The sequence below is a fragment of the Ovis aries genome, chromosome 15, assembly GCF_016772045.2.
Source record: "Ovis aries strain OAR_USU_Benz2616 breed Rambouillet chromosome 15, ARS-UI_Ramb_v3.0, whole genome shotgun sequence".
Taxonomy (NCBI): domain Eukaryota; kingdom Metazoa; phylum Chordata; class Mammalia; order Artiodactyla; family Bovidae; genus Ovis; species Ovis aries.
Window position 1 is genome coordinate 41,688,334 of NC_056068.1, and position 27,502 is coordinate 41,715,835.

Sequence of the window (27,502 nt, forward strand, 5' to 3'; positions counted from 1 at the left end):
CACAAGTTTATTGAGTCTAGTCTTTCTTCCCACCCTATCACTGCTGTTACCACTTCTGTGCAGAGCTTCCTGTATTCCGTTGTCCATGTGCCATCTCCACTGGGATGTTTCATAGTCATCTACAACCTAACATGTCCAAAACGGGGCTCTGGAGTCTATTACTCCTGTACCCCAGCCGGCTTTCCCATCTCCATAAATGTCTCCAGTGTATATCCGGTTGCTCAACCTGGTCATCCTTGACATTTTCTTCTCTCCTGAGAGCCACATGTCTATGGGGTGTTTCAGGAGCACCTGGGCTAATGTTTACCCCAGTCACTCCACTATAGCCAAGTGTTGTTAAAATATCGAGGTACCTCCATGCCAGCTGGTAAACAGCTCCTACTCTGAGACCCCTGACTCTCCTCCACCACCTCAGCTGCCCTGGAATCTCCCCCAGAATTCCCTAGATCTCCCCATGACCTGGCAACTCAGACCATGGGGAGACCTAGTGTTGGTGCCTTATACTGCAGGGGATCTCTAGGATCCAGAGACTCCAGTAATATAGCCATTGATGCCTATTACAATTGGCCGGCATGTGGGTCATAACAGATATTTTGAAGATAATCCCCAGTATTACCCATTTTGAAGAAGAAGAAATTGACACTGAAGAGATTACATAATTTCCCTATAGTTCCTTGGAGTCCATGTGGCTCCAAAGGACTTTTATCAGTCACCTCTTGACTGGTCCCATTGTCCTACAACAATCTTCCCAAAGCCTAACGTTCACCACACACTAGTCCTGCTTAGAAACCTCCTGGGGCTCCCAATCCACATGGAGTTAAGTCCAAACTCAAGTGTGGGGCTCAAGGTTCCTTCATAGTCTGACCAACTCAGGTCAGCTCCTTGACAGAAGCCCTGCCACTGCATTCCTGAGCACTTCCCTGCTTCTCCACCTAGACCCACACCACTTGTTCCTCTAGGAACAATCTCCCTGACCCACTCTCTACGTCTTGAAACCTTGACCTGTTTGGATACATGACTGCCTCAAATGCCCACTCCTCTAGAACCAAACCTTCCTCAGTGTCCCCACTTCTTCTTCCTTGGAGCATCTGCAGCTCTTGGGTTCAAGTTCAGCAGCCCAGCCCACCCATTGTTACTAACCACATTCTTCCTTGCAGAATAGTTTTACTCTAATGCCTTATGTAAGCACACAAAAAGACGGTTTGTAAACCACTTTCACACACCTTCTAATCACAGATGTTACTTACTTTCTTGCATCTTATCCCATAAGCTCCTGGAGGACAGGAGTCACGTTTTGCTCATCTGTGTAACCTCATTGCCAGCAGAGGTCCAAGCACAAGGTATGCGCACAGAGCACGTCCTTGAAACAAATGGGTAGGTCACGCTCTTGAGGTCGAGTGGAGAATGTGGAGGACAATTTTTCTGGCGGCTGTTCTCTCCAGGACTGGCCTAATGAAGTCAGGATGCCAGGATCTTAGCCACTAGACCACCAAGGAAGTTCCCCAAGCTGCTCTCTTGAAGTTGACACCCTGAGATTCTAGAGTGGCAAAGGTCAGTTTTACAATTGTGAGACGCTAGCAGGCTCCTTGACCTCTCCATATCCCAGGTTCCTCATCTAGGACCTAGGGGTGAGAAGGCATACATCACATGGGCTTGGTGAAGACTGACTAGACCTTATATGTAAGGTTGCTAACAGAGTGCCTGGCACCATGTTCAGTCAATGACACCTGTCATTGTCCCTTGCATTGACACCTGGACGTCATTCATGCCAATTTGGCCACTCATCTGTTCACTTATTCATCCAGGGCCTCCTAAGTACTGGGCATCTCACAGAGTTCCTACGTATAAAAGGGGCAGGGATGCCAATACTCCCAGTGAGGTCATCCCAGTCCCTGAGCTGGAAGAGTTCTTGGCAAGCTTCTGCTTCTCCTGGCTTGGCTTCCCTCAGCCCCAAGATGTGCTTTTGGCCTGGGATTTTTAAACTTCTTCCCTGGCTTTGAGTCAGAGGGCCTGTGGGGAGAGCTTCCCCCAGTCGTGTGCCAGTGCGCCTCTGCTGGCCCACTGCTTTGATGTTGAGGACACGTGATTGTCTCTGATGGGAATGAGTGATGGATGAGCTGGAGATTTGGGTAGAGTGAGGCCAAATCCCTGTGTGGCTCCAGGAACAAGGATAAATATAGCCCAAGTAATTGCTCATGCTCTTTTAAGGATTAAAAGTCAGCTTTCAGGCAAGCTGTGAAGCTCTACGACCAGGACAGCAAAGGACACAGTGCCTTTTTTAGAGCTGTGGTCAACACTCCTTGTATACTGCTGGGTCACAGGCCTCCACATACTGTTACTGCTTAAGTAAGGGGTCACCTTCTCTGGTCTATACCGCATGAGGACAGGGATGGCTCTGAAGTGTCCCTACCACATCCCATCAGCCAACTCTAGTCTGGCGCACCCAAAAAACGTTTTAAATGAATATGTGAGCTGTGAGAAGGCTGTATTTTTAAAATAACTTTTAGAATAAGATCTATAGACATATATACGCTACTATGCATAAAGTAGATAATTGATGAGAACCCATTGTACAACACAGGGAACTCTACTCAGTGCTCTCTGGTGACCTGAATGGGAAAGAAATCCAAAAAGCGGGGATATCTGTGGTGGCTCAGACGGTAGAGCATCCGCCTGCAATGCAGGAGACCTGAGTTTGATCCCTGGGTTGGGAAGATCCCCTGGAAAAGGGAACGGTTACTCACTCCAGTATTCTTTCCTGGAGAAGTCCGTGGACAGAGGAGTCTGTCTGGCTGGCTACCGTCCATGGGCTTGCAAACGGTTGAACACGACTGAGCGACGAACATTATATGTGTGTCTATAGCTGATTACCTTGCTGTACAGCAGAAACTGACAAGTGTAAAGCAACTATACTCTAATTAAAAAAAAGAATAAAATCTGGGATCTAGTTAACAATAAGGTACCAGTGCCCACTTCCTGGCTTTCGTATAGTTATATATGCTATTACCACTGGGGGAAGCTGGGGGAAGTGTACATGAGACTCTTTGTACTATTCTTGAACTTCCTGCATTTCTGCAATGATTCAAAAATAAAAAGTAAAAAACCCAAAATAACCTTTAGTCAGGCTCATGCCAATACTCTGATACTTGGGGGAGGCAGTGCTGGAAGACGAATTAACTAAATCCCTGTTTCTAGCAACACTTCTGTTTCATTACTATTTTTGAATGTAAACATGTGACTTATTCACATGATTCAAACTTTAAATGTATAGATAAAATATACAGTGTATACTCTTTGCCCCAGCCACTTAGATTTCCTCCCCATAGGCTACTACATGCTAAGTCACTTTAGTTGTGTCTGACTCTTTGAAACCCTATGGTCTGTAGAACCCACCGGGCTCCTCTGTCCATGGGATTCTCCAAGCAAGAATACTGTAGTAGGTTGCCATGCCCTCCTCCAGGGGATCTTTCTGACCAGGGACTGAACCTGTGTCTCTTATGTCTCCCGCACTGGCAGATGGGTTCTTTACCATTAACAATTAATGTTAATGTTAATCTGGCAATTAATGTTAATGTTATTTGTTTCTTGTGTTAATTTTAGTGAGATTGTGTGTACACACACATATGTACTTGTGAGTATGTATGTGTGAATGTAAGTATATTTATATGTATGAAGCTGAAACTCCAGTACTTTGGCCACCTCATGCAAAGAGTTGGAAAAGACTCATTGGAAAAGACTCTGATTCTGGGAGGGATTGGGGGCAGGAGGAGAAGGGGACGACAGAGGATGAGATGGCTGGATGGCATCACTGACTCGATGGACGTGAGTCTGAGTGAACTCTGGGAGTTGGTGATGGACAGGGAGGCCTGGCGTGCTGCGATTCATGGGGTCGCAAAGAGTTGGACACGACTGAGCGACTGAACTGAACTGATATATATATCTATACTGTTCTGTTATCTTACTTTTTCTGCTTAACCATGAGATCTTGGAGGCTTTTCTTATCGCTGCATAAAATGCTTTCTCACCCTGTGCTGCGGCTATACCCATCATTTTTTATGGCTTCCAGTAGGTGGACATTTATGTTGTTTCCAATCCTTCTGCTTTTATACACAAAGCTGCAGTGAATAATTGTGTTCATTTGCCATTTCCCCAAGTGTGGGAATATGTTTGCAAAATAAATTCTTAGGTGTGGAATTGGATCAAAGGATACAAGCCTTGTAATTTTGATCATGCTAAATTGTCTTCCATAGAGCGTGCTCATTTCACACACCCATCAGTGACGTGCTTTATGAAATGTGAGTTAATGTAGTCATTTTAAATGTTATTTGGTGACCCCTTTATGAGTCCGGTGAAAGCTATGGGCCTGTGCCCAAGAAAAACAGAAATCACACAGTATTTTGCACACACTTTCAGTTGGCTCAGAGACCCCTGAAGGCTATCTACAAGCCCTAATTTAAGAAATTAGGCTGCAGGGAAGGAAACATGGTATGAGGGAAGACTTTTAGGGCCAAACCACCTAACTTCACTTCTTCACTCTACAACTTACTAGCTGTGGAACATCAGACAAGTCTTTTTACCTCTTCAAGTCTTAGTTTCCTTTTCAAAAGAATGGTATAATAGCTCTACTTCATGGGGCACGTAGGAAGGTACATGCTTTAATGCAGAGTGTCTAATATAGTGATTGGAATATAGTAGGTGTTCAATATAAGGTATATATAACACATACAGACACATAAACACACAGACATACACTCACGCCTTCTTCCTCACATGCACACAAACCCAAGTTTCTAGTTGTCTTTGCGGTAGTTGCTGCTGGATTCACAAAATCCACTTTTGGAGTACCATTCCCTAAAATGGGGTTTTTGGACCAACTGCATAAGAATCACCCGAGGGCCTTAATTAAAATATAGGTTTCTGGGCCTCACTTTAGATCCGCAAGATTAGAATGTCTAGAAAAGGGGTCCAGAGAGTTTCACACTTGATGGTTCTATTGCACAATGAAGTTGGAGAAACAGTGCTAAAGAGTTTGATAATTCATTCTAGTCCCTATACCTGCAGTTCTAGTAGCTATCACCTTGTGGTTTTGCCAGAGAGAGCCTGTCCCCAGTAGATGGATAGGTGTAGATGCCTGAGAGAAAGCACAGCTAGTACCCAGGAGTCTCCTCTGGTTCCATCTACAAAAATACAGTTATTTATGGGTTTGACAGACAGCATGTATTATAGTCTCATCAGGAATCTCTTTTGTAACAAGGAAGAAGAGACAGCCCAGGACTGGATGTTCATGGAGGGGGCTGGGATAGAAGCCCAGTGGGCAGGGTTTGGGGAAGAAAGCCTGCCACAGCCAGGAACTGAGGATAAGGACTGTATGCAGCCAGGCAACAGTCACCAGGAGGCCTTGAGGCCACACGTCTTGAGGCACCAACACTTAGAGCTCTCAGCATGACTGGCGAGCACTTTCTGAGGCGGTAAGTGATGGCCCACGACTAGAGTTGCCAGATTTAGCAAATGAAAATACAGGATGAGCCATTAAATTTCATTAAATTAGAATTTCAGATTATATATATATATATATATATATATATATATATGTATATATACACATACATGCACATATATAAGAGGCTTCCCTGGTAGGTCAGCTGGTAAAGAATTCACCTGCAATGCAGGAGATGCCAGTTTGATTCCTGAGTTGGGAAAATCCCCTGGAGAAGGAATAGGCTACCCACTCCAGTATTCTTGGGCTTCCCTGGTGGCTTAGATGTTAAAGAATCCACTTGAAATGTGGCAGGCCTAGGCTTAATCCCTAGGTTGGGCAGATGCCCTGGAAGAGGGCATGGCAAGAGGCCACTCCAGTATTTTTACCTGGAGAATCCCCATGGACAGAGGAACCTTGTGGGTTACAGTCCGTAGGGTCACAGAGTCAGATACTACTGAATAATTCAACACAGCATATGTGTGTGTGTGTGTGTGTGTGTGTGTGTGTGTAAGAATGTCCTGTGCAATATTTGGGACATACTTATACTAAAATAGATATGTGTTATCTGAAATTCAAGTCTAAGTAGGTGTCCTGCATTCTATCTGGCAGTCCTACTCAGGGTTTCTCTGAGCTGCCTCTAACTGCTGAAAAGGGCTGGAGCCCCCATGTGATTGGCCAGGGCCCACAGCACCATGATGCACCCAAACTGGTGAGGAGCAAGTAAGGGCAAGGTGTGGACTTCGGGAGAGAGCAGCTTTTCCTCACCTGTGTCTGAGCAGGGGCAGGAAACTCGCTGGTGTTGATCAGCAAGTCTGAGATGCTAGCACTGTGCTAAGCCTTTCTGTATCATCTCATCAAATCCTCCTGCAACCCGAGGAGTTAGGCATTGTGATCCCAATGATTCCCACTTTAGAGATGAGGAGACTGAGGCTCCATGAGGTTAAGACCACAGGGCTACTCAGTGGAGGAGCAAGGACTGAAGCCCTGGGGCTGGTGCCAGGTCTGGGATTAGCTGAATCTTCCAGGCCCTTCTCTCTGCTAATCCCGAGGGCTTAAGGTGGGAGCAACCCCCATCTCCCAATCCCTGGGACAGGAAATGTTCCCAGTCTCGCTGGCGCTGGGCCAGGGTCTTGTCCAGGCTCACATGCTCGCTGGAGACTCCAGGCTGGGAGGCAGATCGGCCGAGTTCTCTTGGTCCCTGCCTGGCCAGGACATGCCCAGCAGCATGAGCTGCCTGTGGGCACTGCCCTCCACTGTGTGGGTGCCCGTGGGAGGGGCCCAGGGCCAGCCACTGCCTCTCAGGCCCAGCCTGCGCTGAGCCTCGGATGGCCTGGCCAGCTTCCCTGCCGTTTGCCCCCTGAGTCGGGCCAGAGGGGTCCCCAAGGAGCTCCGGGCTAAGTCCCAGCCCCTCTCCGAGGAGGCGGGCAGTGGAGCTCAGCAGCCAGAGGCTTCTCAGCTCCAAGCTCCGGAGCCAGATGTAACATTGACCTTAAATGGTAAAAGCTCCCCAGAGTGAAGAGAGGCTGGCCGGAGGAGGAAAGTGGAATAACTCAGTTTTAGGTAAGTCGTCTCTGTCTCCAAGAATAACCTGCCTCTTCAGCTGGGAGCAAGGGAACTCTTCTCCTCCTTAAAGGTACAGGGTGTGCTGGGATGGGGGCGCCTGACTTTAACTTTCTAGGGGAGCTGGCTTGGTTGAACGGCATTTCAGCCGAGTATTTTTATTGTTGCTGTCATCATTTTAAAATAAGAAGTGAATCTTAGCCCGTCCTAACTTAACTAAATTGTGTCTCTTTTGCTTGCTGTTGGAAAGCATGCACAGGTTAGGGTGAAAACGTGGGTTCTGACTGGGGATCCCCATCCCCAGATTTCCTGTGGACCACTTTGGAGTAATAGAGGGTCCCCAGATTACGTAAGCCCACTGGGCAGGGTTCTTCGTGCACTGCCTGCTGCCCTAGCCCTGCTCTGTGAGCACTTGTGTCTCTCTCTGCCACCGCCACCCCCACCCCCCAACACTCTCGCCTCCTGTCCACTCTGGCCCTTGTGCTGGCCCAGCCCTGTCTGTCTCCCTCCTTGACCTGCCCCTGTGTCTGTCCCTGCACTTTCTATCCTGTGTCCTGGTGGCAGCCCCTGTTTTTACCCCTGTCCCCATCTCTCCTGCCTCCAGCTTTGCCCCCCTGTGACCTTTCCCTGCACGCTCAAGGGGTTGTGTGTGCCTGGCCTGTCCGCTGAGCCTGCACACCTCCAGAAGCTTGGAATCAGAGCTATTCCTAGAGTGGAAGGCACTCAGGCTGCCTTTTTCCAAAGTAAAGGCCAGTAGAAGCCAGAGGCCAGAGAGGGGCCCAGCTGACTGTTCCCTCCTGTCCAGTAAACGGCTATAAAAGCCTGGAGATGCTCTGCAGATTGAGTAAACACAGTGTGGGATTGTCAGCGACCCCTGGCCGGTGCTCCCATCTCCCAGAGTTCAGCAGCAGCTGCCCTCTTAACACCCACTTTTCAGGCTGCTCATTGAGGGTCTCCGTGTGGGGGGACTCAAGCAGCCTATGGATCTCGTGCAGGAAAAGGCAGTTGCTTCCCACTAGGGAGGCGGAGCCTGCGGAGCTTCTGTTGTCCCCACCAGGTGGCGTGAACTCCCCTCAGCTTCACCCCAAGGCTTTTATGGGGAGGAAACTCAGATTAAGTGACTTGTCTAGGGTCAGACCACTGAGGAGGAGCGGAGCTGGGAGAGCTAGGAGTCAGAGCCGAGTCCGTAGAGTCCAGCCGCAATGCTCAACACAACCGGGAGTATGAGGGTATGCTTCGCCTTGGGGAGCGTCTTGGGCTTTTTGTCCCTAATGGATATTACAATCGTCATTGTCACGTTCGTTTTGTCCATGATTCAGTGGTGTTTGTGTGTGGGTGCACAAGTCTATAGGTGTGTTGAAAGTGGCTGTTTGTATTCGCGGCTGATGCACCTTCCTCTGTGCTTGGTAGTAAGCAGGATGTTCTTGCATACCATGTAAGATTGGGAGGTATAATCCTGTATAAATGACTACACCATGATCAGTGATCCCCATAAACATGTTTTCTAGAAGGAAAAAAAAAGCAAACATGCCATTCTTACTATGCATGGAACACTGCTCTAAGCACTTGCCTGTAGTAATTCAGACCTCCACAACCCTACAAAGCACAGGTTATTATTGTCCTCAGCATGTAGATGGGACGTTTTAGCCCAGAGAGGAAACACAGCTGGTGACAGGTGGTGCTGGCCTGTGACCCCAGGCAGCCCATCTCCATAGGCTCTGCTCTAACCACCATGCCCTGTTCATCTCTGGCTGGCGCCGCTTCTGAGCGGGTCTTGGGGAAGCACCGACTCTCTTCCAACACTGAGTGGCAGACTTTCCATACGTGATTTCATGTGCTCTCGCCAGCAGCGCTAAAGGGGGTGTGTCTTCACTGCAGTTTCATAGGCGGACACTAGAACCGGGGGATGTTCCATGACCTGTCCAAGGCCATCCAGTCACCAAGTGACAAGCAGGAGACTTCGTATCCTGGGTGAAAATAGTTAAGGCCATGGGATCTCTTCTACTTGAAACTAACTCTCAGGTGGACCAGTAGGCTCATAACTTCAGGATGAGGGGTTGGTTCTGTGAGTCTCTGTGTGAGGAAGCCAGATTCCTTGCCTGGTGGTCTGAACCTCACATATGGATTCTCAGCTTCCCAAACAATCCTTGCCTCTGTCCTATTAGTAACAAAGGTGGAGGGATGTGCCTACAGCTTCAGCAGGAGTGGATACTGAGCTCTCTTAGGGCAGAGACCCCGTCTCATTCTGTAGAGTGTGTCCTACACTCAGAATAATGCCAAGAGTACATCAATACAAAGTTCTCAGGAGCGATTTTTTTTCTAATGAAGAAATGGACATAATGTTTATGATGTGGTTTCTGGTTAAACAGGGCCCTGGGTTTACTACATATGTGTGCCGGATGATCAGATTCTTCTGGTGTATCTTGAGAGAATGCAAGGTGTGTGTGTGGAGGGGTGTCTCAAGTTATCCACCCCCTCCTTATCCTGCCACCTCTCCTGGGTAGCCGCATGTAGCTTCTGGAGTACCTCTCAGCTGCCCTCTCTGTGGCTTGGCAGAGGGACTGTTTGATGAGTGAGGAGGAGCAGAGGCCCAGAAGGGTTGGGAGGAGAGATCTAGGAGCCTCCAGATTCTGTTCTTTGAGCTCTTGGAGACAGGGGGACAGAGATAGAGAACTGAGTTCTCCTGTAGCAAATGTAAAAGGAAGGAGGAGAGAAAATGGATATGAATTGACTTTGTGCCAGGGTCTGTGCTAGAACTGTTATTTCATTTAATCCTGTGGTCGAGATGAGAATGTTGTGGTTGAGAGAGGTGAAGCAGCATGCCCAAGGGAACACAGTTGGTGGGCGGTGAGCAAGGGCTCCAGCTCAGGCCAGGGTGGTCCAAAGCGGGCGCCTGCGGGGCTAGATGCCATGCCGCCTCTAGTTAGTGACCAGGGTCTCGGTCAGTTACAGTGCCACAGTCCAGGCGATGGGAAGGCCAAGGGGACTCCTTTTGCCCTGTGGACCTTGGAGGCCAGACCCTGAGTCCAGGTGAGAGCCCAGGGCAGCCTCACTGGATGAGGTGCAGAGGCAACATGAGTCCGTGACCTTGGGCATGCCCTGACTTCTCTGTGAGGGCCTTCCCCATGGAAGAAGGCAAGCAGGTGACAGTCAGCCAGCCGGACAGAAAACCTCTTCTGCCTCTCAGCTAATAAGCCACAGATGTGAAAAAAGGGTTCGCGAAGGCTGGGGCGTAATCTGCTCTGGTTACTTTCTTTCCACCCCAGTACTTTTTAAATTTATAATTTTTTTAAAGATTTTTACTTTATTTTACTTTACAGTACTGTATTGGTTTTGCCATACATTGACATGAATCCACCACGGGTGTACATGAGCTCCCAAACATGAACCCCCCTCCCACCCCCCACCCCATTTCATCTTATTCAGATAATATAATATAATTCTTATTCAGATTTTTTCCCTAGTAATAAAAGCAATGTGTATTCTTTGCTAAACTTTCTTGGAAAGTATAAACAAGAAATTCAGAAACAAATATAAATAAGTGAAAGATCTCTGTGGAATTGCATCATTCAGAGATAAATACTGGGTTTTTGTTTTTGTCCAGGCTGCACAGCATGGGGGATCTTAGTTCGCTGACCAGGGATGGAACTTGTGCCCCCTGCATTGGAAGAGTGGAGTTTTAAGCACTGGACCGTCAGGGAAGTCCCCAAAACTATTGTTAATATGGTGTGTCTCTTCCTTTACATTTCTGTATATTTTATGAAACTAGGGTCTTACCATACGGGTTTTATAGTCTGCTTAAAAACAAAATTGTTTTAAAGGAACTCCCTGGTGGTCCAGTGTTTCGGACTCAGCGCTTTCACTGCAGTGGCCCAGGTTCAGTCTCTTGTCGGGGAACTAAGATCCTGCAAACCACACGGCACAGCCAAAATAAAAAAAATTTTTAAGACTATTTTTTCAGAGCAGTTTTAGGGTCACAGCAAAGTTGAGAGGAAAGTGTGCACAGAAATTTCCCAGCTCCTCCCCACCCCCACACACCATAGCCTCTGCCAGGTAACAGCTCCACCAGGGTAATACATTTGTTACAACTGATGAACCTGCATTAACAATCATAGTCACCCAAAGTCCATGGTTTACCTTAGGGGTCACTCTTGGTGTTGTACATTCTGTGGGTTTGGAAAAATTGCATAATGACATGTTTGCACCATGATAGTATTATACGGAGTATTTTCACTTGCCTAAAAATCCTCTGTGCTCCATCTATTCATCCTTCTCCGATAACCCCAACCTCTAGCAATCACAGATCTTTATTACTGTCTCCGTAGTTTCACCTTTTCCAGAATGCCATACAGTTGCAATCACACACTATGGAGCCTTTCCAGACTGGCTTCTTTCACACAGTAACAAGCATTTAAGATTCTTCTATGTCTTTTCATGGCTTGATAGCTCATTTCTTTTTAGCACTGAATAACATTCCGTTACCTAGATGCACCACAATTTATCCATTCTCCTACTGAAGGACATCTTTGGCTTTTCTTCCCCCCAATTTTTAAAAAACTGAAGTATCAATGATGTGCAATATTATATGTTACAGCTTATAACATTCAGTTCAGTTCAGTCACTCAGTCGTGTCTGACTCTTTGCGACCCCATAGATTGCAGCACGCCAGGCCTCCCTGTCCATCACCAACTCCCGGAGCTTACTCAAACTCATATCCGTTGAGTCAGTGATGCCATCCAACCATTTCATTCTCTGTCGTCCCCTTCTCCTCTCACCTTTCTCAGCATCAGAGTCTTTTCAAATGAGTTAGTTCTTAGCATCAGGTGGCCAAAGTATTGGAGTTTCAGCTCCAGCATCAGTTCTAACTGATTCACAATTTTTAAAGGTTATACTCCTTATATAGTTTCAGAATGTTGGCTGTGTTCCCTATGTTTTACATTATATCCTCATAGATCATTTATTTTGTGCGTAACACTTTGCAAATTTTAATCCCTTACTCTTATCCTACCCCTCCTGATTCCCTTTCCCCACTGGTAACCACTAGAGTTATTTGTGAATCTCTTTCTTTTTTTGTTATATTCACTAGTTTGTTTTTTAGATTCCACATAAGTGATATCATAAGGTATTTGTCTTTCTTTGTCTGACATTTCACTAAGCATAATACCCTCCAAGTCTGTCCACGTTATTGCAAATGGCAAGATTTCATTCTTTCTTTTTTTAATGTCTGAGTAGTAGTCTTTTTTTAACCAAACATTCTATCTTGATTATTTTCTCATGTCATGAAAGATACTTCAAAACGTGATTGTATGCAAAATATGGTTGTATGCAAAACATGGTTGTATGCGACCGAGTAATTCTGCCGTGCAACAGTTAAATCATCGTTCCTCCCACTGGGCATTTACAAGTGTGGTTTTTCTTTGGGGCGCGCCTCAGTGGCACACACATGACGGCTTTTCCATCCATGTGTGGCGTTTGGGAACTCCGTGCTCCCAGGTGGGCTTGTTTGGTGTGGCTCTAGGGTGTGAGTTTTTTTCTGCAAGATGCTAGTGAGTGGGATATTGACTCAGCTCTAAACACACGGATTCACGTCAGAATTGCCTTTTATGTTCTTTCCCGTCTATCTGCGGCAGCCCAGGAGCGCGGGTGTGCAGGACTGGCAGTACTAAAACCAGACGTCCCAGGCAAATCGGGGCAAGTTGTTCCCCCGGCTTTGTGCCTAGTGTGCCTTCAACGTCTTTCCAATGCTTTCCTGTCTCTCTTCTTGACAAAAATGAGAGCAAGTCTTGGGCTTGGAGACTTCGTCAGGAATAGTTAGAATTTAATAACTGTTTTCATTAAGTTTATTTTTACAACTAAGTCCTCTCTATTTGTGTTACAAATGGTACTGACTTTTCCATGGATGGTAGGGATATACAGTTCCCTTTTAAAATAAGTGTGACGACAAGGGAGGCTAGCACACCAGGCACTTCTCATGTGCTTAGCGATATTCTATTGTTTTCCCTGCAGGACCTCATTTCATCCTCATAGCAGCCCCCTGAAGTAGTTACAACTGTTCGCTGTATTGTACAGATGAGGAAACTGAGGGCCAGAGAGGGTAAATAACTTGACCAACAACACAGAGCTGGTAGATGGCCCAGCCAAGAGAGCAATCCTGGCGCCTTGCTAATCAAATGAAAAAAATTAAATCACTAAATATATAGGAGAGAACGTGTGAGGGTGGGGTGTAGATGACTCGGGTTTAGGAAACACAGGTTCTGTGAGCAGGCGTATCAGTGAGTATAAGATGGGGCAGAGGGAACTAAGTGAAAATTAGGAGCCAACGGGCCCAGAAGAGGTTGGAAGGGACGGGGCCATCCGGTGGTTGCAGCAGGGGTGCAGGGCTGGGACATGGTGCAGAGGGCATGGTGGTCACTCCAGGAAGAGACACACAGAGGCTACTGGAGGCTACCCACAAGCTAACTGGAGCATGTTTCCAGAGAGCCCAAGGTTCCTGGTTCATCAGAAGAGAAAGAAAGCCCGAAGACACCCTTGATTTTGCTCATACAGATGTGGTCAAAAGAGCGCCGGCTCTGAGTTGGGAGGAGGGCTCAGCTTTGACCCGCTCTTCTCTCACAGTCACAGTGGAAGCTGGTGGCTGGAGCTGGAATTAGCACCTTGCTTGGTGGAGAGCGCAGGCCCTGGAGTGACCACGTGACTCCACCACTGACCAGCTCTACACCTTGAGCCACAGCTAACCTCTCCGAGTCTCAGTTCCCTCTCCTGTAAAACAGGGATAATGATGGTGTCGGCTTCGTGGGGTTAAATCCCTCAGCTTGGTGTCTGCTCTCAGCGACCCCCTCCCTTCCCACCCTTCTGGGTCAGGTCTTAGTTGTGGCATGTGGGATTTTTCGTTGTGGCCTTCATGCTCAGTAGTTAGTTCTCAGATCTTAGTTTCCTTACCAGGGATTGAACTCTCATCCTTTGCATTGGAAGGTGAATTCTTAACCACTGGACAGCCAGGGAACTCCCAGTATGTGGCAGTCTCTATCAGGTCTCATTACCTTGTCCATGAGCAAGACCTTATCTTCTGTTTAGTAGGAAAATAAAAGTCTAGAACCATGAGCTTTCTATTAGCAGGAAATGCCATGTCCTGTGTCATGAGGCCTGAGTCATTCCCTCTGACCCACCAAGGTTTATGCCCGAAAAGTTCCTAGACACGCCAAGGCCACGCAATCTGCTACGGAGGCAGCATGGAGTATGGTTGGGACCTCAGGTGTTCAAACAAATGACCTGAATTCAAATCCCTCTGCAACTTACCGTGTGACTTTGGGGGAAAGAATCTAACTACTTTTCTTACCTGTAAGATGAGGCTGAAGATGATAATAATTTAACTTGCTCAAAGAGGTTTTATGAAAATGAAATGGACTGCTGTATCCATAGTACTTATATGTGTATAAGTACTCAATAAATAATAACTGTTATTTAAGCTTAGATTAACATCAAGCACAGGAAACACCTAGAGTTTTGTGGCTCTAGGTGGTCAGGTTTCACTAAGGGCTGTCTTATCATGATATTTTCCACTTGTTTGGGGTTTGGTTCCCTGGTAGAAAGACTGTGATGCCCTTCTGGACTTCTTACCTTAAACATCTTTCTTGTTTCCCAGTTGAGATCCAACTGGTCCCTGATGGAAGGTGATGATGATGAAGCTGAATATTGTCAGGAGGAATGTAGACTGGATGCCAAGAGGACTCCCTAAGGAGCATGATCTTGGGGGTATTCCAGGGTCCTGGTCTGTGGCCTGGAGTTAATTATGTATATGGAGACTGACTCATGATAATCAAACTCACAAGAGAGTGAAGTATGTGATTCTGAATGCCTGTGCGCTAATGTATGGGAAAGGATTACCCTTCCAGTGACCAAAATGCCTGGGAGATGGAGATTTAGCTCAGAAGGTGGAAAGTTCTAAGGAGTATTTCATGTGAGCCATAAGATGGCCTGATAGCCATCTCTGCTTATAATAAAGATACTCCCCCAGAGCACAGGATGGGTCTGTCCCCTGAGAAATTTAGATAAGCATTTCTCTTTGGAATTCCCTTTGTCTTCTGTAGGAAGATGGGATTTGTTGCAACAGAGTTCAGAGAATCAAAGGAAGGAGGAGACTTTCCCCAGGAACGCAGGCCCCGGGCTGCAGGAACTTGCCAGTGTTTTCTTTAGAGCAGAGGTCTTCTCTACAGCAGAGGGTTTTGATGGTTCATCTCATCAATTAAAATATTTTTAGAATGCATCTCTAATTTATGTGTATGTCTCCGTTTTCAGTTGTGTTCATGAGCCACTGCATTCATGTTGTGCTTGTGTGCAGTCTTGTCCGAGTCTTTTGCGACCCCATGGACTGTCGCCCTCCAGACTCTTCTGTTCATGTAATTTTCTAGGCAAGAATACTGGAGTGGGTTACCATTTCCTACTTCAGGGGATCTTTCCAACCCAGGGATCAAACCTGCGTCTCTTGTGTCTCCTGCACTGTGTCTCCACTGGCAGTTGGATTCTTTACCACTGGCGATATGCAAGTTATTTTATAAAATTAATGAAAATAGAAATTTTTAAGAGATAAGAAAGAGAAAACACTATTTAAAAATCTTGCTTTGTGTTTTTACCAGTGCCAGTGACTTGTTTTGTTTTGTTTTCCTTAAAAGCGTATTCTTTACTAAGAGAAATGTGATTACTTATGCCTCATTATGTTTTAAGATCTCAGCACTTTGGATAACCTCTGGCTTTAATAACTGTCATGACTACATGAGACACGTACCAGTCTCCCGGTGAGGAACCAAGTTTAACTGAGTTGGCTCAAGAGATTTAACAAAAGAAAGAACCATTTATAGAGGTTTAGAAACCACGAGGGATGGTGCCCAGGTACTCCCTCAAACTAGCAACAGCAGGGAGCCATTACCACTTCTAGCCAGGAGGGGCGAGAGGAGAAAATAGTGTGATTGGAAGCCAGTGACACCTGGAGCCGTGGAGGCGGGAGCATCCAGGTTGAGCTGTTATTAAGGAGGGTCACAGCCACTGCCAGAGATGTAACACTGAAGCGAGAAGGGTGCAGGGAAGGAAATGCCCAACCTCTCCCCCTACCCCCTACCTCCTACTGGTCCGTTGGCCAAACTCAGCAAGCATGGAAGCCTGCATCCAGTCTTATAGGTGTCATCCGGGAGCCCAGAGCAGAGAGGATGAATCCTGGGGCAGGGCAAGGAGAGAGAGAGAGCAGGCGAAGGATAGCCAGCTCAGACAGCTGATGTAGAAGAAAACTGTCCTTACTTACAGAATTGTAACTGAACTTCTTTAGTGTGATCCACTAGGTTGTAGAAACTTTTGAGAGTTGCTTGTGGTATTATTAGTAGTTATAGTATACTTACTCCACATATTTGCAGGAGACATTTAAGCCACTTGTCCATTTTATGATGATTGGTTTGCTTAAAACTAGATATGTTTCACGAATCCACTTGATCACATATAAACTGTGTCATATGTCCCTGAAAGCAAATGAATACTTGAGGGTGTGACGTCAGTCCCTTAGCATTGTAGAATTTCCTGTGTTCCCCCAGGACATCTCAGAAACTGGATGTGACAGTGACCTTTCGACCGGTGACTTGAATGAAGGCATCGTTGCCCGTCTGCTTATTTAATATTAATGAAATGAAATAAGTGATAGTTCCCGACTGTCTTCCCGTGTTCCACAGATCATCTTGGATATTCCTGGGGTATGCAACCCCGACCTGGAAGACCACCACACTAGGGCTCAACTCCTATCTTAACCAGGTTCCATGGCTCTGTCCGTGGTCTCAGGGGAGAGACCCTGATAGGCCCAGTTTGGTTGGGTCAATATCAATCAGCCATGATCAGGTGACAGGATCGTGGGATATAGATGTGGCCATAAGGAGCCATTCCTCAGTATGTAAGGGATCCTCGTAGAGAAGGGGAAATCGCTGAGAGCAAAGTTCTCTCCAAAAGGTGTCGTCACACGCTTATAATTGTCTTTCTGTCCTGCCCTCCGGAGATCCTGGTCAAGCCTCCCGTCTCTTCAGCCACATTTACAGACAATTTCTTGGGTTACTTCCACAGATGACTAATCATATCCATTGCATGTGGTTTTTCACACGGTTGTACATCAGAGGGCAGCCTTGTTTCCTCTGCAGTTGTCCCCACGTACAGCCAACATTTCCAACAATGCTGGGGTTCACAGGGCCTTCCGCTGGTTGGGGCAGACTGTTTCTCCGGTCAGCTGGGTTCGGCAGATGAAGATGGACATGGTGATGACTTCAAGGATCTGGTACATTAGACCCAGAAACACTTGCAAGTTGTCCCTCTGTCATGAGTCCTATAGTTTGTAAACCACAGAAGCTGTGCACGCACGTGAACAAAGAAAGCCTGGCTTTTCAGCATTCTGGGTGGGGAGGTTCCACTTGCTGAAATCCCCAGGAGCATGTCTCACTTGACAAGAGCAAGGGAATAATGATGTACTTATGATCATTACTATCACAGCTGTCATTGACTGAGCACCAGCTACATAGTGTGTTAAATGCTTTACACATATTATAACATTTTTGCACCTTGTGAGATAGGTAATAATAATATCTCTATTTTACTGATGAGAAATTGAGGCTTTGAGTTTTGCTAGTTCACTCGGGTTTACACAGTGGAAAGTGGAAAGGTCAAGGTTAGAGTGCCCTTGCTGCAAAACATATACAGCCCATCAACAGATAGAAACAGATTGGAACTATCAGGCTGGAGGACATAGAGGCTGGGCCAGTAAGACTCTTCAAAAGGTTAGATCATTATGATTTTATTGAGATGTATTAAGGGAAGCTAGAACCATGGCAGGTTTATGGTGGTTTTCAGTAGACAGTGAGTGAATGAAAGAATGAATCTTCCCAAGTTTGAAAACAGTAAAAGTTTGAAGGCAGTATTCCAATATCCATCCCTGGTGCTGAAATGAAGACTGCATATATAAGCAGTGGTCCCAGGTGCTAGGCATGGCTCTGCTTCTAATTCATTTTGTGCCCTTGAACAGATGACATCTCTCTTCTGGGACCTTAGTTTCCTCATCCATGAACAGTACACCAACCAAGGCCCAATGGTTCACCCCAGTAGGTACATGACTGAGGCCAAGCAAGAGCAATAATTGTGGCAGACGCATCTGCGACAAAGGAGGATCGCAGGTGTGTTAGAGTCAGCTATTATTGTCCAGTCTCTCAAAGTAAATGCAGTGCTTTTGGGGACAGTCAGACCTGGCATCAGGTCCAAATGGATGGCTGCGTTATTAAGGAAACATTTACTGCTGAAGGGAATGCTTATTCATTCTCTTTCCTGTCACAAGGCGTTTGACTCGTGCTTTGAATGTTTGCTGCTTAGATTAGAGATGATGGTCTTGTGCTCGTCACTAACAAAAAATGCCTCTGGAGCCGGGTCCTTCTTCCCTTTCACTACAGGGCCAGCTGCTCCAAGCCCCCCAGCTGTGGGAGCACATGGGTGTGTCCTATGCCATGGGGAGCAGGGGAAAAAAGACTGGAAGTCTCTTGGAAGACTTTGGGACACTGGAATTTGAGGGCCACCAGGAGGCATTGGGTACCCCTCAGAGCTCCCTAAGTGGAGATCTTGAGAACCTGAGGACACTCAGAAAAATGGTTCAAACAACTAACTGCATCTTGGTGACTAAGTCTAATGCAAATTGGGATGCCCACCTCCATCTTGTGGCAAGAAGTTCTAGAAGAGACCATCCTAAAAGGAATCAACATTAAGTGAGTATGGATGCCAAGAATTTCTGGATGAGCTTGGCTGCCATTCTCTGTTGCCTAGTAACATGTTCTTATACTGTATCTCCTATGATCCTCCCCACTGAGAGGACCACAGAGCCATTTTATCTGTGTCACCTTTCATGACTGCTCAAGATTTCACAATTTTATGTACTATAGAGGGGTTTCACTGATGGCTCATCAAGTAAAGAATCCATCTGCAATGGACTGAAGCATGCCAGGCTTCTCTGTCCTTCCCTCGGTCAGGAAGATTCCCTGGAGGAGGAAATGGCAACCCACTCCAATACTGTTGCCTGGGAAATCCCATGGACAGAGGAGCCTGGCAGGCTACAGTCCATGGGGTTACTAAGAGTCGAATATGCACACTCATACACATTATAGATGGCATAGCCCCTCCCACTGCCCCCCTGCCCTGTGTAGGATTTTGGTGGGGTCTAGGCATTTTTGCCTTAATGAGGCCTTTCTTCTTCTTCTTCTTCTTTTTTTTTTTTTTTTTAAAAAAACAACTACTTATTTACTTTTACTTTTTTGCTGTACCTTGAGGCATCGTATTTCCTTGACCAGGAATCAAACTCATGCCGCACTGCAGTGGAAGCACGGAGTCTTAACCACTAGATGGCCGAGGAAGTCCCCGTGAGCCCCTTCTTGCTTACAAAATCTATATCTCTGTTGGTGTAAAGATAAATATGTTAAATGTAATGTATTAAAACATTTTCTTTGACCTAAAAGCTTTTTTTTTTCTGATTTTTTTAAAGTGATTAAAACATTTTCAAGGGCCCTAGGCTCTCTTCCTACCATATGTAATGGATGAGTCAGCCCTACCCCCTCACCTTCCTGTTCAGAACATAGTCTAGTGACCTGGGAGCTTGTTAGAAATGCAGGCTTCTGAGTGCTGCCGCAGAATTACTGAATCAGAATCTGCAGCTTAACGAGACCCCTGGGTCATTTGTGTGTATATTGTAGTCTGCGGCATGCCGTCTGCCACACTGTCCCATGGTACCGCTGGTATATCAGAATCACAGGTCACACTGTTCCCCCAAATTACAGCGAGAAGCTTAGTCACAGAAAGCCCACTAGGAAGGTGCATCTAGCGCTAAATGGCTGTGTAAATGCCAGGAATTCCTGGACGGCCCTGTGGGCAAACACTGTGCTCCTTTCTTAGCCAGCTGTCGCTGTTCAGTCACTCTGTCATGTCCAACACTCTGTGACCCCATGGACTGAAGCACGCCAGCCTTCTCTGTCCTTCACCATCTCCCAGGGCTTGCCCAAACTCATGTCCATTGAGTAGGTGAGGGCCCCTCTTTTCCCCTCCCCGCTCACACACTCTCAGTGGAGAAGGCAGACCCAGGAGGAGGGGGTGCGCCTGCTTCTGAGTTGGTTCTGCCAGCTCTTCTGTGAAGCTCCTGGCCTCTGGAGCCATCTTGACAGGGGCAGAGGTAGGAGGCCCTGCCCTTGGCACCTCAACTCAGAGGTGACACCTGGTCTCTTGGGCAGAGATAGTCATACGGCCCCAGTAAACTGCAAGGGAAGCTGGGAAATGCGGGCGGGCACGGACGTATGCAGACAGTATGGGCCATCTCTGCTCCAGGTGAAGTCAGTGGGGCAAGCGACAGCTACTGCACAGCCTGAGGCCTCCCAGAGGCAAGAATTTGATAACCTGGGATGTAGGCCTCTAGAGACTCAGACTTGCAGAGAAGACTTTTAAAAGCTGAGAGAATTAACACATGCTCTCCCTCAAGGTCTTGCTTCTCCAATAAGAGGGAGGAGAGCATCAGCCGAGCAACAGAAAAAGGTTTTGGCAGCCAAAGTCATCCAGGAATTCTTGGTATTCACATACCCACTTAATGCTGGCCATGTATTCCATATAGACTGGTCTCTTCTAGGACTTCTTGCTAGTGGAGGTGGGCATCGCAACTTGTGTTACACTTTGTCCCCAAGGTGTACATGCAACACCACTAAGATTTTAGGTCTGTTGCAGCAGTTACTGTGAATTCTCCTATTTTAGTATCCAAGTCCACTTGTCATATTCCCCGTCTCCCACTTCCCCCAAAGGGAAAGACACACACCACCTGTCACCGGTGCTGTCCTCTGTGGCTTGGCCATCCAGCCTCTGCCTGCTGTAACCCCACCCACTCTGTGCCTTACCCTTGGTTTAGAGGCTTGTTATGTTCCATGTTGTTGGGAAGGAAACTCAAGATCCCGCTGGAAAAATAAATAAGTAGCGTGCAGAATCTTGGTCTTCTCATTCTTCTGTGCCTGTCTGTGAGTGAGAAAAATATCACGTAGAAATAAAAGGAGCTTTCACAGCCATCAAGGATAGGAAGGATTATTCCCAGGGAGCTGTCTTTTAATTGGCTTTGCATCATCTTCACTGAGAGGCTTTATAAAACAACAAAAAAATGCTACTGTTGGCCTGGGGGCAGGGAGGCCAGGTGTAGACTCTGACTTGCAGAGCTCAAGAAGGATTGAAAATGCCACTTGGCATCTAGTGAGTGCTATGTGCTGAACATTGTTCTAAGAAGCTAACATGTAGAGTATAATTTACATTGTTATCATCATCCATGTTTTACAAATGCAGAAATTGAAGTACAGATAGATGAAGTAACTTGCCTGAGGTTCATGCAGCTACTACGCAGCAGGGCTGGGATGTGATCCCAGACAGCCTGGCTTCAGAGCCCAGGGCACAGCCATCATGCTCCCTCAGTTCTGGATACCCACTAATTAGAGGGCTCAGGGGCATCTCTGATCAGGGCTTTGAGGAAGACACATTGAGCCACTTCTTGAAAAAGGAGATATTCTGTTTGACATCCCATAATCAAATAAATTTAAGGCTATCTAAATATCCTTTCTTAATAGTGTTTTTAAAGTTTTCCTCCTTGTATTTTACTTATTATTTTATTTTTAAACATTTTTAATTGGAGGATTATTGCTTTATAATGTTGCTCTTGTTTCTGCCATAGGTCAACATAAATCCGTCACAGGCATACAGGTCTCCTCCTTCTTGAACCTCCCTCCCACCCACCACCCCTTCCCACTCCTGGCACCACTCTAGGTAGTCGTAGAACGCCTGGCTGAGCCCCCAGCATCATGCAGCAAACCCCCACCAGCTGTCCCCGTCCATTTTACATGTGGTAATGCCTATGTACCTGCGCTACTCTCTCAGCTCGCCCCACTCTCTCCTACCCCTGCTCTGTCCACTGTTCTCCATGTCTGGGTCTGTTTATTTGTCTATTTATCTAAATCTTTGGGCCACACTGTAAGTTATGTGGGATCTTCGTTCCAGGAACAGGGATCGAACCCACACCCTCTGCATTGGCAGTGCAAAGTCTTAACCCCTGGACTGCCAGGCAAGTCCCAGGGCTATTTTGCCTCTTAAGGGCTGAGAAGGCTGAAACCTGCCTCATAGTGATAGCCCCAAGCGTATCAAAATGTGGAGCCTTTATTTTCAGAGCTCCTGTTTTCACCCCGGAGCACCAGGGTTCCAGAGGCCATAACTTGGGCGAAGCTGGCTCGGAACGCGTGTGGCTGAGTTGCGGTGAGGCAGATCCCACAGGCACTTTCAGGACTGACAGGGCAGGGCCAGTCCCACTCCCAAAGCCTCTCCCTGGGAGGCAGGTGGCGACCAGGATGCGGGACAGCGTGGGCTCTGCTGGTGTCCACCTGCCCGGCCACCCTCAGCCCTGCTGCTCTGGAGGAATCACCACAGGGCGCTGAGTCTCAGCTTCCTCACCCGCTGAAGGACACCCTCCTTCAGGCGCAGCTGGGGGACAGTGTGAGCCAACAGACCTGAAGCATCGGGGGCACGGTATGCTCTGATGAATGTGAGTGTTGTCATTGCCGTCCGTCGTCTATTTTGCTTTACAGTCTTCCGTGCGGTTCCACGGGGAAATAGGATACTAGGGTTGGAGGCTTCCAAGCATGGCTGCGCCTCTTCTCTGCTCCAAAGAGATCACGGGACTCCTCAGTCCAAGAGAGAGTTTCCTCCTGAGAAGGGGAAGAGGATGCTCTTGGGTTGAACTTGAGTTGGATAAAAGAATGGGGAGGAAATGTCAGATTGAGCTGAGGGACACCCTCACATTTAGCTTCAGCTCAACATCAAAAGGGAGTATTAACCCAGGATTGCAGCAGGTCCCAGAAGACCCAGAAAAGGAAAAAGTTGATCTTCTTGCTACAGGCAGAATTGGCCCCAGGGAAGAAGTTCTGATTATAAATGAGGTGCCAACTGGCAGAGTGTGTGAAGTCTGTGCCAGCACTGACCAGTCACCTAGCAAGGGGCGTCTTTAACAGTAATGGATCTGAGAATACATTTCAGATATTCAGAACACATTATTTCAAAAAAGACCTTGGACAGAGAGGGACACTGTGGTTGTATGGAAAGGGCTTGGCACTGGGCATCAATCACAGCTGGTCCCCTATGGTTGTGAACCTTGTCGAGTCACATCCCTCCACTGAAACTCAGCCTCTTCATCTGAAAAACAGACATCATAATATCTACCCTGCAGCATTTCTGTGATGCACAAATGAGACAAGTGGACCTGAACAGCTTAGACAATAGAAAACTCAAAACAGCAGAAGGTTAACTCTAAAAACTGGGAACACCCCGTAAGGATTGCTGTCAGGAGACAGTCATAAAGACGAAATAGCTTACTTTTAAAAAGCTGACGGACTCTCCAGAAGTAAACTCAGTTAAGCAGACTCAGGATATCGGTGAAATTAAAGATGGCAAGTGTGAGAGGCTTCCCAGGAGATGTAGAATTACCATGTGACCCAGAAATTTCACTCTGAGGTATATACCCCAAACTTGAAAACAGGTGTTCAAACAAAAACTTTACAGTAATGTTTATAGTAGCACTGTTCACAATAGCCAAAATGTGGAAACAACCTAATATCCATCAACTGATGAACAGATAAACAAAATGTGATATAACCGTGCGGTGAAGTATCATTTGGTCATTAGAAGGAATGAAGTAGTAACATATGCTACAGCAGGGATGAATCTTGAAAACACGATGCTAAGTGAAAGAAGCCAGACACAAAGACCACATACTGTATGAGTCCGTGTACAGGAGATGCCCAGGACAGGCAAATCCATACAGACAGAAAGCAGACTAGTGGTTGACAGGCCTGGCGGGGGGAGCGGAGGAATGGGAGGGGACTGCCTAGCAGGTATGAGGTTTCCATTTGGGTGCTGAAAAGTTCTGGAACCGGATCATGGTGACAGGTGCCCAGCATTGTGATGGCACTTAATACCACCAAACTGCATACTTTAAGATGGTTTAAATTTACAACTTATTTTATACTTATTTTACCACAATTAAAAAAAGTTTCCCGGTAAAGAGGAAATGTGACCCCAAGGCTACATTCCCTTCTCCTAGAGTGTGGTTGAGAGGAGGGGCAGGGGCCTCAGAGCTTGTCAGCTAGAAGCTCAGATCTTGTCAACAAGTTTACCAAGAGCATATGGCAGGCAATCCTTGTGTGGGGGCCCCGGGGGGACCCTTATCAACATGACATGCTTCCTGCTCTCAAAGTGTATACACGTTATTCTCACTTAAGGACAGACTGACAAGTACAATGTATAAGCAGGGAGGAAGGGCAGGGCAGTGAGACATTCACTCTGCCCGGGTCATCTGGGCAGGTTTCTCAGAAGAGAAGATAGCTGAGGAGGTGGAATGTTGGCAGATTGGTGAGAAGGGGAAGGTTTTCCAGGGAAGAGCACAGGGTGTGTGGGAGGGTGCGGGGGAGCATTTCAGAGTGGGGAGCTGGCAGCTATGGATCAGGCACAATATCTGTAAAGCAGCAGGTGGGGTGGCAGGGGAGAGGGTCCTGAGAGGGAATTGGGTCAGACTGTAGAGGGCTTTGCAGGTAGAGCTGGGGAAGTGGCGACTTGCTCTCTACACAGTGGTGGGGCGCGGGCCGGGAAGGAGCCTTCTAAGCGGGGAATAACAGGACTAAGCCCGTGTTCCAGAATGGTCAGGGTGGTGGCTGATGGACTGAAGAGAAGGAGGCTAGGACGAGAAGGTGGGCTGTGGTATTAGCTCTGCTGGCCTCAAAGAGCCCCTCACTGCACCCCGAGCAATGGCAAGGGGTCATGGTCAAACCAAATCTGGTGAGCTCCGCATTAGCCAAGATTCTTGTTTGCATGGAACAGAAAGGCATTTGAATTAGATTAGACAAGAACCAGAATTTTCCTGGTCACATAACTGAGATGTCTAGGGCAGTTCCAGAAATGACTGGACCCATGGGGCTCATTCCCTCCATCTCCCAACTGCCTTCAGTAAGGGACCTCTCTTCTCAGGCAGCCTCTGCCTCTCAGTGGCACCGTGGTGCTTGCAGTTCCCAGCTTATATCCTCCTCTCAGAACCTTCCCTTATACCTCAGTTGGTAAAGAATCCGCCTGCAATGCAGGAGACCCCTGTTTGATTCCTGGGTCAGAAAGATCCCCTGGAGAAGGGAAAGGCTACCCACTCCAATATTCTGGCCTAGAGAATTCCATGGACTGTATAGTCCATGGGGTCGCAAAGTGTTGAACACGACTGAGCAACTTTCACTTCACTTCACTTTCAGAACCCCCAGCAGCAAGGACTCCCCCAATCCTTCCAATGAAAGTCACCAAGTTGAATTTATTGGCCCATTCCTTTTCTTTATTTTCTGCAAGGGAAATTCATTTTATTTTTCCTTAGTACAGAAAGGATTTTAAGAATGTCCATGGTAGTAACAGTTAAACACTTTCATTTTAAAATGTGCAATGATATTTTTTTCCTCAAAGCTATTCATAAAAATAATTACAATACATTCATTCACAGTAGGACAATTAGTGTGCAGACACAGGTAAGCCCAGGTGGGAGTGTGTATTTGGTGTCTGTGGATAGGACACTGTTTCTTCCTCCAGTATTGGCTCATTCTGACCCATTGATGTTCCTCCCTCAGTGAACTGCCAGGGCCAGGGGCATGCGGTGCTCTGATGAGCCTGGCCTCATCCGTCCCCTAGCAAAGGGATGATGATGCTATTGTTGCTACCAGAAGAAGAGGGACTTGCTGCAACAAAGGGCATAATTTGCAGCTGTCCCTCAAAGTAGCAACTCTGAGCCAAGTTGTTTACACATCTCATTTCATCCAAGTAACCATCCTAAGGTGGAATCAGTGATCTTCCTTTTGCAGAAGAGGAAACAGAGACATAGGCTAACTTGTCCTCCCTCCCCACTCCCCAAGCACTTTCTCTGCTCTGTGCCACGTGGGCATCTCTTAAGGAGGCAATGTGGAGCCACTAAGGAGGCTGACAGCCAAGAGAATGAGAAGTAAACACATGATATTTAAGCTGAGACACTCAGGCTGCGTTCGATCAGGCAGCTCATGCAGTGTTGGAGAGCCTGACCACTTCATTTTTGGAAGACTGGAGGTCAGTCCAGTTGTTGGAGATGCCCATTCCCTGTGTCCCTCCTGTCCTGGGGGCAAGGCAACTGGGAATCCCTGTTGATCGAGAGGTGGGCAAGTCTGGGGTGTGCATCTCTAGACATGGAGTACAACCTGGCGGTGATTCAGAAGCATTCATCGCAGACAAACTTCACGTGCACCGTGGCTTCCCAGTCCTCAGCAAGACATTGCAGGAGAGGGCAATGGGGCATTTGTCAGGCAGGGAAGAGGGGGTAAAGGACATTCATACTTAGAGCAGAGGATATACAGAGGCACTGAGACACGCTTGGTATGACAAGTCTTTCTGATAATAAAGTTCCCTGGGGACCCAGAATCATTCTGAGAGATAGGCTGTCATGGAAATGTCTTTCTTTGGCATCAGCATCAAGCCAGAAGCTCTGCCCCCTACCAAGTGATTCTGCTTTCCTGGTCTTCATTTTTAGGAATTAGTTTGGAATTAATTCACAGCTAATGACATACTCAAAGCTATGGTTTTTTCATTAGTCAAGTCCAGATGTGAGAGTTGGACCATAAAGAAGGCTGAATGCCAAAGAATTGATGCTTTTTGAATTGTGGCATTGGAGAAGACTCTTGAGAGTCTCTTGGACAGCAGGGAGATCAAACCAGTCAATCCCAAAGGAAAGCAACCCTTAATATTCATTGGAAGGACTGATGCTAAAGCTGAAGTTCCAATTCTCTGGCCACCTGATGTGAAGAGCTGACTCACTGGAAGGGCAGGAGGAGAAGGGGATGGCAGAGGATGAGATGGTTGGATGGCATCACTGGCTCAATGGACATGAGTTTGAGCAAACTCTGGGAGATAGTGAAGGACAGCAGAGCCTGGCTCGCTGCAGGTCATGGGGTCGCAAAGAGTTGGACACAACTTAGTGGCTAAACAATGACAGAGAGTCAGCCAGGCCACTTTCTGCCCTTCCGAGCCATGTGCCTGGTTAAAGGCCTTTGACCTGGTGGCAGCAAGCAGCATAAATCTAGGGCATTTCCTGTTTGGGAAGCAGGACAAGTGATGTAGCATTGAGAAGGCCTGGGCAAGAGTGAACCCAACCAGCAGACCTTAACGGTTGCCCAGATCCCCACTCGGGTCTGACACAAGGCACTCTGGGTGAATGGAGACATTCTAGAAATACTGACATCCCCAGGGGACTGGCCCAGCCCCGGGTGGAAGGCAATTTTAGATGCTCTGAATACTATTTTTGGAGCCTGGACCACATTAATTCACTACCGTTCCAAATGGTGGCCAGCTGAGGAGGCC

General features: G+C 47.1%; 1 protein-coding gene across 9 annotated transcripts in view; it reads left to right on the plus strand.

Moving 5' to 3' along the window:
* The first annotated feature begins 6,623 nt into the window (after positions 1-6,623).
* IRAG1 (inositol 1,4,5-triphosphate receptor associated 1) overlaps positions 6,624-27,502 on the plus strand; it is a 118,972-nt gene continuing 98,093 nt past the window's right edge. For 6 of the 9 annotated variants that reach the window (XR_009596628.1, XM_027979395.3, XM_042233060.2 and 3 more), the window contains exon 1: positions 6,624-7,039. Coding sequence is in view for 4 of the 9 variants with exons in the window: in XM_027979395.3 (XP_027835196.2) it covers positions 6,973-7,039 (67 nt within the window). In the remaining 5 variants the exon portion in view is untranslated. Of the gene's footprint in view, positions 7,113-27,502 lie in introns of all 9 variants that reach the window. The other 3 variants (XM_012095774.5, XM_060399907.1, XM_060399906.1) reach the window with 2 other exon arrangements.